General features: G+C 36.4%; 1 protein-coding gene across 2 annotated transcripts; it reads right to left on the reverse strand.

The window, feature by feature from the left end:
• Positions 1-3,245: 3,245 nt before the first annotated feature.
• Positions 3,246-7,196, reverse strand: LOC121424111 (endonuclease 8-like 2). Of its 2 annotated transcripts, none has more exons than XM_041619709.1 (2): positions 7,049-7,196; positions 3,246-5,765 (listed from the first exon to the last, which is right to left on the reverse strand). In XM_041619709.1, the coding sequence occupies exon 2, from the start codon at positions 5,741-5,743 to the stop codon at positions 4,262-4,264; it is 1,482 nt and encodes a 493-aa protein (XP_041475643.1). In that variant the 5' UTR covers positions 5,744-5,765; positions 7,049-7,196; the 3' UTR covers positions 3,246-4,261. The 2 variants fall into 2 exon arrangements, with proteins under 2 accessions (XP_041475643.1, XP_041475644.1); XM_041619710.1 differs by lacking the exon at positions 7,049-7,196 and adding an exon at positions 6,853-7,036.
• Between the last annotated feature and the right edge of the window lie 8,145 nt (positions 7,197-15,341).

The following is a 15,341-nucleotide window of genomic DNA, read 5'->3' on the forward strand; positions in this document are numbered from 1 at the left end:
GACCTAAATGAGAAATATGAAAAGTTATCCTTTCTCCTTTCTCAAACTTTCTAATTATGTAGAGGACCCAGATGTCTGAATCCCATAATCCCACAAAAGTTGCATTAAATTGTAAAACACTTCTTTGATGTTCAGCATTATTGTTTAATAATCACTTTTTAGTATCGATTCTCATTTAATTTCATTGAAAATTGATTTGCAAATATATTTACTAACTCATACTAGGATTATGACATCAATGGCATCTGAATTCATTCATTGCCGTTAAGCCTTACTTAGGCGCAAATCGAACATTACAGATCAGTTTTAAAAAATCCCACCTGATTGTCCAAGCGTGAAAACATACCACAAAACTAGTAGTATCAAATTATTTGAAAGAAGATGCTCTTTCAGGCCATATATAATAATTATGTGTTCTTGATATATTCTTGTTTTTTTTTACTAACACGGTATACCAAACAGTAGAAGACTACAGATTCAAAGAAACTTTATTCCATTATGTTCCTGCCGATTCATCACCTGTCTTAACTGTTTTTGCGCTATTATTTGCAATTTTGAACGCCTCTGAAGTTTTTTTAACCAAACAAAAAGAAGCGCGTGATATAAGTCCAAAAAAATTAACATATTTTTTCCCAAAAAATAAATCACAAACGAGTTTCCGTCCTTTCACGTGACTGATTATCCAAGCGTGAAAACATACCACAAAACTAGTAGTACAAAATTATTTGAAAGAAGATGCTCTTTCACGCCATATAATTGTGTTCATGATATGGATTCGTGTTTTTTTTTACTAACACGGTATACCCCCTATACCAAACAGTACAAGACTATACGATTCAAAGAAACTTTATTCCATTATGTTTCTGCCGATTCATCACCTGTCTTAACTGTTTTTGCGCCATTATTTGAAATTTTGAACGCCACTAAAGTTTTTTAACCAAACAAAAAGAAACGCGTGATATAAGTCCAAGACATTGAACATATTTTTTTCCAAAAAATAAATCACAAACGGGTTTCCGTCCACGTGAGAAGTGGAAAAAATTCTTTTCTTGCATCATCTCTATCGAATTTTTGCTCTAATATCCTCATAATCAATGTTTAGAATTTTAGAAAAAAATATGAGTTGGAGCAGGTTAAGTTTATAGAGTAGCTTAGAAATTTCAGAGCTTCGCGGGAGGGAAAGTACTTTCTGCATATACCAACTCTGTTTTAGGACTATGCTTAATGTGAGCACTTTTTAACCTATCAAATCTGATATATTTATACATATATATAAATCACTACCTTGGTAAAGTCAGATATATATATCGAAGGGGAGCACCCCCCCCCCCCCGCATTGAGAGAGCACTCCTCACGCGCTCTGTAAGTATAAATGATGCGTAAGTGTAAATGACCTTTGGGATTAATCATGCAAGACGATTTTTGATACTCAGTAACCCTTGTGTCCAAATTTCGAGATCCCATTTACTTTCAAAGTTAGGATGACATTTAAAACAATTTAACCTTCCAACAGGGTCAAAATTCATTGACCCGTATTGATCTTTGACCATGATCATTGGCATGAAACTTTTTGATTGATTATACACTATAATAAGCACCAACTTTGTTATCATTAAGATCATAATGGTGCATACTTGATTAAATCCGTGTCCAAACAGTTTCATGAAATAGGTTCATACCTGGGGTTCATATATTTTTGTAAGTTATGATAACAGTTAAAACACTTGAACTTTAAGTATGTTGACGCCGCCGCCACCATGTATTGTTTCAATGAGTATCAATGAGATGAAAGGAGATGGAGAGGATCACGCCGAGCTGTGCTGAACAATTTCCTTATGATTTGTGTGAAAAACATGATAACTTAGAATTACGGCATTGTCAATTAATCATAGTTTCAATGAGTATCGATTTAAATTTGTTTATACTATACTTTGTTACATTTATTTCTATATTTAAATTTGTTCATAGTACTAAGTTATTTTCACCTTGTTATTGATGATTTGTTTGAAATGTAAACTTTTGAGAATCAGCTTTTGCGTAAACAAAGGATTTTTAATAAACCATTCAATTGAATTGAAAAAAAGTCTCACTTTGCTGTGCAGGACAGAAATGCTGAAAGGGGATTAAAAAAATGTAAAAAAAAAACCCAGGTATCTTGTCTTTGAAAAAAAAACGAGATAGAGATCTGGCTGCTCTGGCAGATTATAGTTATTTATACACCATGACAAAGGAGTCAAGCAAGATAATGAGCTAATAATAAATCCATTATTAAAAAAACAGAAGAAATTTCGAACATGGTAAACTAAACGAGTAACGAATGTAAAAAAAATGACCAAAGAAAGAGTAAAAACCATAACACATAGATAAAACAGTTAACTTTTTAAAACGTATGATAACTTTGTGAAATTAGAGTAATTATTTCCTATAATATGCTAATTACCAAATTAGACGCTGCATGTATTTTCTTCAAAATGTTTGAAATGATTATTAAATATTGAAATCCTTTCAAAAAAGTAAAAGATTACAAAGTATACAGAATAAAACCAAAAGTTGCATGCCAATCTACAAGAGAGAAATAAAAAACTATATACAAACCAATAAATAGTTAAAATCATAAATGCTATGTTGAATAAAATAGTTGCATTGGAAACTGTACAGATTTAATATTCTGCCCGGGTTTCCCCCGTGTCAGACAGATCATATATTAATATCACTATATTACCATTACTTTCTTTAGAATGGTCGAAAATATTAAAGATTATCAAAAAAATAAACAATAACTTTTCAAGTAACAGCTGAATGATGACAAATGTATACAGAGTAGAACCTGAAGTCGTCTGCCAATCAAAAAGAAAGAACAAAGTACTGTCTCATTGACTATTTCCTCTCTTTCTTTTTTTTATAAGTGCTGTTATCACCACTACTCTCTTATATATATTTTTTAATGTTGAGGTGAAAATACCATTTCTTGATGAATCTTCTCCATATCAATCAGTCCAACGATTTCTTAAGGGAAATTTTGGTAAGTCATTTGATATGAATGCTAGAGTGGAACTTGAAATTGCATATACATGTATAAAAAAAGAAAGAAAGACCGAACCACCTGATAAATAACTAGTTCCTGCCTTCCCTTTTCTCACAAATGAAGTTTCATGGACTGTGAGAAATAAACGTTCCTGAAGATATTGATATATTTCCTAGTATCTCCATTTTGATAGGATCAAATAATAGGAAAACCATTTATATTTTGGAAATGTGTCACGACTTTGCTAGAGTAGACCTACATAAAATTACCTAAAATGACATTGACTCAATCATGACACTGTTCATGATCATTACTTTCTTTACAATGTTTGAAAATGTTATAAAAAATTAGACAATAACCTTTCAAGTTAAGTCTAAAAGATGACAAAAGTATACAAAGTTGTGCATGGAGTAATTGTCAATCAATTAAAAAATAAACTTTTTACAATGACTACGGTGACTTCTTGTTACTTTTAAGACTATAACTTTTACCAACTTTACCCATCCATTAATCTTCAAGAAGATGAGAAACAAAAGTTCTTAACGAGATGAAAAATGAATATCAGACATTATCCCGAGATTTTCGTAATATTATGGGATCTAACATTGGGAGTACTTTGGGAAACGTGTCATGACTTGTTATTGAGTGAATGTTACAAAACAATCAAGACAATATCATGAAAATTACTTTCTTTAAAATTATCGAAAAGATTACCCAAGTAGCATTTAAAATATGCCTAATGTATACAGAGTGGAACTAATCAGACACCTTCATGACCATTATTTTCTTTAAAATGTTAGAAAAAATATTAAAGATTGAAAATAACTTTTCAAGTAAAATAAAAAGTACTCGCGGTAGAAACCTGAAGTCGCATATCAATTAAGATAAAACATTAACAATATCATTAAGAAATAGTTGAGTGAACAATACAAATTTCTTGATGAGATGCAAAAACAAAGACAAGATTCTTTCCCTGGATTCTCTCTGAATGAAGGTAACACAATGAGCATAAAGTTTCTTGTGGAAAACATGTTATGACTTAGTGAGAGACAGAGTAAATGCTATAAAGATAACAAAACAATTTATGCTCCCAGATTCTCTTCATAAAAATCATATCAGTCTAATCAAGACAGTGATCTTGCGGGTGATTTTGTTATCAAGTGACTTTGGGGGAAGATACCTTAATTGCACAAACCTCTTTCCAAGGCAGCAACCACTCCTAAATTCTTTCATGAATCACAAGGATGTACAGTCTTCATCCAACGTCAGTTTCTTAACATGCACCCTGGCATGTATCCTCATGAGCTCCCTGATGGTTGATACGGACACAGAAATCCTGGTGAAATCATCTTGTTGCTGGTCGGCCACATTGGGGCTGTTCATGGTACCTGGTGAGCCAGATTGATACAGCAAGGGGACAACAGGCTCTTCTTCCCTTTTCAGCTGAAAAGTACAACTTGATCCTGATTCAAGCTTGATCTTTTTAGCTGAGGGTGAGCATGGTCTTGCTTGGTCCTCCCTACAGAATGATAGTGGATACTTGTTCCCATCAAGTACTGTTCTTGAACTATTCTGCTTTGTTTCCAACATGTCGTAAGACAGCACAGAAGGGGAACTATCATCCATATTGTCAAGGTAATGTGGTAGGTCTGGGATAACTTGCTCGGATTTAAGGCTTCTTTCTGATTCATGCACCAAGGAAGGGCTCTCACCCATCATAGGAAAGTCCATCTTGAATTCTAGTTCATCTTCCTGTTTGATATCTACTAAAGATTCTGTGACAGTTTCATCAGCAATGCGCCCCTGGCTGTTGATATTTTGAGATTTTCCTTCCACATAACATTCTTTGGAATTATTTGGATCCAGATATGATGTGCTTGCCCCATCTGATGATGAACAATCAGGATTTTCCATTGGTTGACATGTTGGACACCAGTATGTGATTCTTTCCATACCAGTTGGACCAAACATTGACTTTGTTGTTGCATGATCCTTTGGACAGAAAGCTTTCTTGTAGATCTCTGTCCAGTCTCCAAACTTTCTAGAGGGCTTCTCTTCCATCTTCCAAGCCAGCCATCTTTCAGAGAAAGTCACCACTGTGTCAACAATCAATGCAGCTTTGGCTCTGGTTAGCTGGCATCCCAGTTGCATTGGATGGGTTCCTGTGCTGTACAAGACCTCGTTTTTTATGATGTTGCCAAGCCCACAGAATTTACTCTGATCTAACAAGATGTGCGAGATTGGGTGATCCTCAAGAATATGATCTGCGGCCTTGCATCGATCAAAATCCTTACTGAGGATATCTGATTTGCTATTGTCATCTGGAGGGTGGTTCATCTCCTTGAAGCTCCCTCCATAAAACACCAAGAACTCATCTTTGCTAAAGTAAAATACAAGTCTCGGCTCTGGAAACGTGTTGGTCTTTGATGGTTTGCAATTGAACTCATTGACTCTGACACTCCCCAACATCAAAAAATGACAATGGAGCCACATTGATTCTTCTTTGTTGAGATCTGAATCTGAATCCCTTGAAGTCTTTCTGTTGTGCGCCAGATGCAAGAAGAGTTGTTTTCCGTAGACTCTAACATCTTCAAGAGTGGCCCCACTCCATTTCAATTTATCCACAGTCTTTGAGGACCCACTGATTCTTGTCGTCTTCCGACCAAGAAATTGTTTGATCATTGTACACCACTTGATCAACGAGGGTCCCCCAGGCATTATGATGCTACCGTGTCCAAATCTATTAGGGAAAACAAATTGAAAATGACATTTACAGGGGCCGCGGAACGGTTTTCAAAGTGGGGGGGGGGGGCTGACCATGCAAAAAATCACAATCGTATGGCCATTTTTGCGTTTTTGTACATGGTTTTGGAAAAAAGTGAGGGGAGGGGCTGAAGCCCCTCATCGGTTCCGCAACCCCTGATTTAAACGTCCGCTTTGATCAACAATATAATTTTTCCATATGCTATATAGTCATATATCTTTGATGATAAAAATGTAATCTAGCAAACCTATAAAGTGAAAAGGGTGATGTTTGGAACTTTTTACTGCTTATCCAAGCACTAAACAAGTTATCCAGTGCACCATGCACATTTACAATATCAGGGGCAACACCTATTTTTGTTTTTTGAGGGGGGGGGGGGCAAGACAAGTACACAAGATGACTTATAGTTGACATTTAAAAGAAAATTGAATAACCATGGTAATAGAGGGTCAGCTGACTGTGTCCAATCCCTTTTGATAGTCTACTGTCTTCCCTTTCCATAATTTTTTAAATCATTTTCCAGTTCCTGAAAATCATAAAGGGGTAGTCGCCCCTACCTCACCTACAGTACCACATCTGCGATTATCAATTCTTCTACTGTATTATTACTAAACATGATACTGTATTACTACTACTACTACTACTACTACTGCAATTCCATTGTATGATTGCATCAGTCATCAGTCTATTTTTTCTGCACACATATCATGTCACTTTAAATATTATTAAGAAGAAAATGAAATAGTACATACATGGACCGGGGACGTGGGGGTGGCTTCAACCCCTCCTCCCCCCCCCCCCCCCCCTCCACTTTTTTTTCCAAATCTTTTCTGCGACCTCTGGAAGAGATACATATTTGAGGAATGTGGTGAGGACCTTCTTAGCGATATTTGTGCAGATCCACCATCAAAGACATACGAGTCTTGTTGGTTACCCCCACCCCCTTCTTTTCCTTGATCCTCCTCTCCCTTATTCCTTAATGCTCCTCCTCTTTCTCTCAATATATGCCCCTCTCCAAGAAACTGTTTCGTGAAACCGACACCAGCCCAAAGTCTACACTGACCAGTCCATTAAAAGCACGTCAAAAAAACGAACACACCAGCCTCTGAATTGTGGCGCCTCCTGCAGGGGTGGAGATATGGCTGGCTAGCTGACAAGCTTGCTGGCGAGCTCACTACCAGCAGGATCTGGATGAAGTTCGGTTTGAAACTTGTGTTTCGCTGAAAGTTTCATTCCAATTGCAGTGTGCAAACTCTTACCTTAATTCAAAACTGATATAATTGTTGGTTAACTCTTTTCCCTTCTTTAATTTACAAATCCAAAAGCATTTTCACTAAACGTAGTGCGCCAGATGTCCCTTTGCTTTCTTTGATGCAGAGGCTGAACTGAAATCCTGCTAGCGCTGCCCGCGCGTGCTGGAACTTAGAAAAGTGCGCGCCGCATCGCTGGTATATCGCATGGGCGTGGCACCTCTCTCGGTACTTGACTAGCCGTTGAACGCTCAGAAGCCAATCTCCGTTGTTTCATTGACCCAACCCAATGTTTCAAACTATCCGAAGAAAATGCACATGACTTTATATTTTCATTCAGTTCTTTATTTTTTATTTGTTATACTTTTTTGTCCTTTCGGTTTATTATAAAGTATACCGGGGATACACGATTCTGTTGTATCCCCCCCCCCCAATCTCACTTTCTCTCCCTCTCACCGACTCTTAATTTCTCAGTCTATCATTCTCGATCGAGCATTTTTCATTGTCTTTCAAACTCCCATAAGAAGCTATTTATTTAAAATTGCTAAATATAGAAAAGTCGGGTTTATTGGGAAATTCACTCCTGCATATGATGAGTGTTGAATCGAGACAACAACACTACAATGTTCGGCGAGCCAAGAGAAACAAACTTTATTGAATGCCCGGGGGGGGGGGGCACTTCCATTGACGAGTGGATACCATGGGGTCTCGAAAAGCACCCTAAACACGAATTTTCCATATTCTGAAAATGCACCCCTTAAAAAGTATTGGCGTTTCAAACCCTACCCTTAACAAGTATTGAAAACAAAACGATACTCTTGGCAAGTCCCGTGGCAAGTATTCCCTGAAATGAACCCAAACAAGTACAGCGATAAAAGTTGTCACGTACGGGTCCGTCGGTGGTCGGTTTTACCTTTACACACCATTTGGTTTCGTACGGCCCCACCTTCCACAACTCGCGCAAATCGGACTCTAAACACGTAGTGTTGGGGCAAAACGGACATCCTTTATCAAACATTTTAATTTTGTTTTATCATCCCCGAAAATTTGACCCTAAACACGTAGCTTTCCTAGCGAAATGGATACCCTTTTTTCATTATTTTGGTGTTTTTTATACCCTTATCACGTACGTAACGTGCCCTATCGTGAAAAAGACATCCTTTTTACGTGGTTTTTTGGTCGCGCATGGTATCCAATCGTCAATCTAAGTGGCCCCCCGGATTGAATGTAATATTTTATCACCTGGCGTAACAAAATATCTTAAACATGGCAAGAAGTGAAATTATGTTCATTTTCTGGAGGGGTTCACAAAGTTTTTGCCAACACTGTATAGCAAAAGGTGGATTAAACTTCAAATAGCAGACAAAGCATCCATGAATATCATGAGAGGCAACCAAGCGACAGAGCCCTGAAATTGTTGCAGATTTGAAGCAATAAATGACATCATCCTTCGGGATCGGTGGCGTAATGAGGGGGTAGAACTAGACTTTTGGGGAAATTTCTAAACAGTTGGAAGCAACCAAAAATCAAATTCTCTGAGAGATTTTAATACGACATCCAGAAACTTCTTTAGTTTTAGTTTTCTCACCCGCCCGTCATTTTTTTTTTGGGGGGGGGGGCTGCTTCAAAGCTAGGTCCTTGAACAATTTGATTTTACAATTTTACTTTCACAAATTTTGGGGGTTTTACGCCCCAGTAAGTCGCCGGTATTTTCATATATACCTGATTTATTTCATTTTGTAAGAATTGCAAAGTAATGACATGTGGCCACACTGGGAGATGCATCTAATCAGGGCAGGAGCAAAATGTTTGGAGTAGACAAGACAACTAGCAGATCAGACATAATTCGCATCATCAGGGGCGGATCTAGAATATTTTAGGGGGGGGGCATTTTTTGTTCAAAAACTTCACTCCGACTCAAGCTGATCTATTACTTTATTTCATCCACCAATGTGCATCATTATTTTACGTTTCGAACATGGGTGTCGATCGGTATTCTTGGTTGGGGGGGATGATTGACACAAATGTTCTTGTGGATGGGGATATTTTAACATTACCCCCTCTAAAATCACAAGTTAGGACATTTGGGAGTGGTTGATATGCATGGTGTTCTTGGAAATTCCTTCATTGTTGTAGTGTACTATACTTGTAAAAAAAATTTTTGAAATTCAATTTGTGTTACAAGTAAGCCTATTCTAAACTCATACCGAGAAAAAAATGACAAAAATTGACTGGACCATGTACATAGTGATCTGTTTATTGAGCATGATGTATACACAGGGCGTCGATCCATTTTTCAGACGGGGGAGGGGCCAAATTATGAATCAACGTTCCAAAGGCGCTCGATCACAATATATATATATATTATATATATAAATGTGTAAAGTTATACATGTACAACAGCTTTTGGCAACTCTTTTTTATTTAAATATTGTAAGAAATGGATGAAGAGAACAATGGTAGAACATATTATATATATATATATAACTCATGAGAAAGAGACACATATCTCACCTTCACCAACAATGCGAGCGCGAAGCGCGAGCTAAATTTTTTTAGTATGTCGTGAAAACAGGAAAAATGTACCTGTTTAGGTTTGTTTGTAGTAACTCATGAGGAGGGTCGATACATGTATCTCACAAGAGAGCGAGCTGAAATTTCTTTATATTCTGACCTGAAAGCTTGATATTCTAAGCATTTTTGGTACATGTACCACTGATTAAGATGGGTATCTAGAAGAACAATAGATGCGAGCGCCAGCTGAAAATTTTGATATTTTGATCTGGAAAAAAGGACACTTTCATGGAAGATATATTATTATATCCAACAAAAGATTATTGCAAAATCAAAGTTCTTTTGAGGTTTAGAATTGAAAACTGGACATTATATTCACCTATATAATCATGAAAAGTATGGGATTTGGTACATGATGCGAGCGCGAAGCGCGAGCTGAAATTTTTATATTCCAGTCTGAAAAGCAGACATTTTGAGCACGATTTTAAATCAAAATCAAGTTGGTATCTCAATCTCGCTTGCTGATTTCAGTGTAGCATTACAATCTTATTTTATTCTTTAGTTGCACATGCGGAATTATTGGGGGAGCAAAACGATATGTTCCCCCCCCCCCAATATTTTCATTGGTGGGGCGATCGCCCCCTGCCCCCCCCACCTAGGATCGACGCCTCTGTGTATACAACTTCTCTCTTAAATCTAACCTGACTGGCAATATCTTTATTCTTCTTAATGCATGATGATAAAATGCAGATTCGGACCAATTAAGACTAGCACAAATTACAACCTGTGTGGCTTCTCGTGCGCCATCGGGCTTACCGTCATTCCTTTATTTATCTTGCCACCCTTTTACATGTACTCCCGTTTATTTTTCCACCCTTTTCAGTTAATGATTTATTTAAAATAATTTATTCACCACTGGTGGGATGGAACACCCTATCAACAAAAGTTGATTTTCGTTGGGGTCCTTTTATGTCATGTGTTAAAAAATATCAGATACATAAACATTTAATTCTTTTTCATCTTGAACCTCCACCAATCTGTTTAATAGTCCTGAAAAAGAATGTTTTCATTTAATAGCAATATACACAAATTGCGAGGGAAACAAACTGATTGATGGCATACTATAATCATCATGATCAAACTTTTCATTTTTTCATCATCATTATTATAATTTTTCTACCCTAAATTATTGGGGGGGATGATAATACAGGCCATCCCCCCCACTTGAAATATTGGGGGGGATATATCCCCCCCATCCCCCCCGTGATCGACACCCATGGTTTCGAACCAAAGAGACATATAATTTTGACATTCTGATGGGCAGCTGATAAAGAAGTTTTGGTAAATACCAAACAGTATTACAGATAGGTCCATAATATACTCTCCAAGATTTTTAAACTACAACAACAAAATCTTATTTACTCTCTGAATCTGAAAGGGAGGTCGAAAAGGTAAAATAAGCTGTTTATAGAAGATGCCAAGAAGAAAAAGAAAGAAGAAAAATAAAATAAGGGGAAGAAGTAGAAGAGGAGAAACAGGAAGGATGGGGGAGGAGATTATTTTGAAGACACTTCAAGAATGACTTCCATCTCCTTTTCTTTCCGGTATATATTAGGTCTATCTCAGGGGCCGCGGAATGGCTTTCAAAGTGGGGGGGGGGGGTGACCATGCAAAAAATCACAATCATATTGGTCATTTTTACGTGTTTGTACACGGTTTTTTGGAAAAAAGTGTGGGGGCTGAAGCGCCCCCCCCCGCTTCTGCGGCCCCTGTATCTAAATGCATCATCAAATTCATCCTCTATAATCCTCATCACTATTGATCAGCTTCTGATAACGCAAACTCTTTAGCCGCCGATTGATTAATTAACGGAGCGAATCAATTCTTTTATCAAAGAAATATCTCGAGCAGAAAATCGCTCCCTGGCCCTTCGCTTCATGCACAATCGATCAAGCTTTTCCATTGAAAGAGAAGCCGTGATTCATGTCTGCGTTGCCAATCTACAGAGCGTATATACTAGAAACGGATTTCGAACGTGTATGAATCGCACCAGAAGAGTATAAATCAAAGGTATAAAAACATTGTAAGAGCCATTCAGGTCCTGTTGTTGTTGTTTTTTAATCAAGGATATGAAAATTCAAACAACGTAGATATTGTCCTAATTTGACTTTTTCTATTTTTTAATTTTTGGTTTTGGCATAAGTTTTTTTTTTATGCCACACGTCTCAATTTAATTCAATTCAATTTCATTTTATTGTCCAAATGCATGGAAATTATAGTAGTTTTGCTCACATTATAAAACATTTTAAAAAAAAATTACATATTACATATATCACTTGCATGGCAGATTTAAAGGGATAGGGCCCACTCCGCGCTGAAAATATTTATATCTTAATAAATAGAGTAAATTTCAGAGAGCAAAATGCTGAAAATTTCATCAAAATCGGATAACAAATTTATGTAGTTATTGAAATTTAAAGTTTAGCAATATTCTGTGAAAACAGTTATATGCACGTCATCATGAATATTCATTAGGTGGGCTGATGATGTCACATCCCCACTTTCCTTTTTCTTATGTTACTTGTTACATCATGAAATCATATTTCATTCACGTGTAAATGTTATGTATGCATTATAATGAATTAAGTTGCAGCAATGAATAGCTAAATTAGCTATTCATTGCTGCAACTTAAATGCACCTATAATCAATTTTATTGTCAATCAAATTGTTTTAGTTCTTGGTAGAAAACATTTGAATAAACCTAATTTCATATCATAAAATACAAAAGATCAATAAGTGGGGATATGACATCATCAGTTTGCTCATTGAATATTTATAAAGGCATGCCAAGAACTGTTTCGCCGGAATAATGCAAGTCTTTAAAATTCAATAACTGTGGCTATTTTTTCAAATCTTCAGCATTTTGCTCTGTGAATTTTACTATATTTATTGAGATATGAATATCTGGAGTATCCCTTAAATTAAAATTTTGAATGAGATCATGCCTTTTAGGTTGAATTGAATTGAATTGTATAGGTTGCGGTACATAATTATTTGGATATACTGTCACCAAGTCAGGAATACTGACGAACCCAGTAGGCCTATATAAGGCATGATTTATATCACATTCGTCAGTGGGTGCCTTTTTATGTAAGCCTACCAATAGCGGCGAGCTGACGCGAAAACTAGCCTAACGACTGGCCAAATATTTGAGTGTGAAAAGTTTCATAGCTATCCCTGCAAGAAATTTAACAATTATCTGCACATTCTTTTGTTGAGAACTTTATTTAAACAGAAACAATCCTATAGGCTGGTCCTCAATTTTTTCAAAGTTTTTATGAGTCTTTAAAACAATAATTGCTGGGGGGCTATTTTCTTTCAAACGCAAACCACGCTCCCTTGTATGCAGGGCCCCCAAGGAAAACAGTGCTTAGTCCACTGATGGGATTACCCTGGGTAAACAAACGAAATAAATAAAAACCACATTCTAAAAGCTAGTACAGAATTTTGTTGGTTGATATCAGTCAGGGCATCATTTTCTAACTGCTGGAATGGAGACAACAAAATAAGTAAAAAAAAAGGGGGGGGGGGGGTTGTCTTGCCATTTTAATTTTATGTTTTTATGACAAGTTTTGCTAAAATGCCTCAATGCTTATAATGACAATTCTTCTCCTGCAAACTGTAAATGTTAAATTTTCTTTCAGTAGGCGATCATATTTGTTTAGAATGACTTTGTATTACCAAAATCAATTACTGATATATTATGTTTGTTACGCAACGAAAATTGTATTGTATATCATTGTTATGAATGCAGAAAAAAAATAAGCCAATAATAAATCAAAAGGGAAACAATGATTTGTACATTGATAAAAATTATTCAGATCAGCCATTCAAAACTACTAGCGTAATCATTACTAACGAACCACTCCTCAAATTGTTTTTCGTCGATTGAAGCTATCCACCAATCTTTCGTAAAGCTACGGTGGTGCATTAGCTCGGGTTGCAAATTCGAATCGAAAGTGAGAAAATATCCCAGACGTCGAGACAAATTCTAATTCTGCGGCTGCACTGCACTGAATGGGATCTCCTACCTGCTTGTTCCTGGATAAGGAGTTTATGAAAATACATTTCTGCGATTCTGAGTGTCAGTTTTTTTCAAGATGGATGTGAAGGCGTCGACAATACGTGTCCCTTGGAACCTGGCGTTTGTGGTGATAATTTTAGCTGAATTCGGTAAGTTTACAGTCCTCTTTGCTGACCCCATTTTGCACCGTGAGTGACCAAGGCTTGCATGTCTTGCCAACGGGACGCTGTGCGTGGGTTGTCGGGTGGATTCGGATGTATGGCTTCGCAACTATGCGAACGGAAAAGATGCTGTGGTCGTGCGCGCTACGGTTGTGTGTGTGTGTTGAAGAGATGGGGCTCGGTGAAGAAAGTGAAGAAAAGAAAGTGAAAAATCAGTTGGCTTTGTCGTGTTTTTGATTTGTCTTTACCATTCATGCTAGGAACTAGGTATTATCTCCATGATATTGTCACCTCTTGATATTTCATGTATGTGTTTAACTTTAACCCCCCCCCCTGTATTGTGAGTGTGGCTGTGCCTGTGATGGATTTGGTGGTACCGGTAGTTGCTATTGACTAACTTAGTCTTTAGTTTTACTTAAAACATTTTGTAGAAAAAGTAAGAGTCAGGATATAGAAGTTGGAACTTGATTAGGGCCAAAGTGATTACTATGCCCATTCTATCTGCCAAACCAAGGGGAATCATAGTCTTGTTTTATATTGTAAGCATTTTTTACGTATGTCTATTTTTTAATGGAATCAGTGAGAGCTGTTATCTATTTAATATTACCCAGTAATAACCTAAAAATCTGCCAGGAAGAGCAGGATTTGACCCCCTTGCCATTGTGTTGTTGCAGCATAGAACTTTGACCCTTAAATAATTTTATCTATATAATTTAATATCTAAATTTTCGCCCATTTACATGTCTAAATCCATGTCATTTAATTGTTTTATGTTTCTATTCTATTGAATTCCTTGATAGTTTTTGAAGCTTTCAGTTCAGTTTTGTGAACTATTTGTATCATTTCAGCTTTCAGAATTTTTTTTTTCAATTCATTTATTCACCTGTTATATCCTTTTTTTTATTGTTTTATTTATCTGTTTTTTTTTCTTTATCCATTTAAAATTACTTTAACAATATTATGTATTTCAACTGCATGGTATATGTATGTTTTTGCAGTAAACTAAATAAGGATTGAATACTTCAGTGGGAAAGATAAACGTCTCATTTACATTTTCAATGATTCTTTGACAATGAAAATGCAATTTTGGAGAGAAGAGTTTGTCAGATGGGAGAATTGGAGAAAAGATATTTTGTAAGATTAAAATGATCATTGACCTTCCAATAAAAAAAATAAGGCAATTTGCCCACCCATATGTTTGATATGGAGCTTGGCATTATTTATACTGTATTTATATACATTTTCTTTAAGATGTGACTGGTTTTTATTGATCTGCCAGAGTACATTACCGTATGATACATAGAGACATGTCAGGGGAGCGTTTCATCAATATTTTCATCCGACAAGTAATCAGATCTGACAGCTTTCCATGATTTTGATTGGCTGAGAGGCACTGTTCCTATGGTAACTGTCGGATAAAACGGGACTTGTCAGATAAAACGTCTGACAAGTCCTTTCATGAAACACCTCCCAGGTGTCTACTTCTATATTCATGAAGCTTTCTATAATGAAATGGGGAATGTATTCATTATCAAAGTTTCA

The sequence above is a fragment of the Lytechinus variegatus genome, chromosome 11 (assembly GCF_018143015.1).
Source record: "Lytechinus variegatus isolate NC3 chromosome 11, Lvar_3.0, whole genome shotgun sequence".
NCBI lineage: Eukaryota > Metazoa > Echinodermata > Echinoidea > Temnopleuroida > Toxopneustidae > Lytechinus > Lytechinus variegatus.

What these genes read in the sequence shown, in the direction of transcription:
- LOC121424111 (XM_041619709.1), bottom strand. Translation starts at nt 5,743, where the DNA reads ATGCCTGGGGGACCCTCGTTGATCAAGTGGTGTACAATGATCAAACAA.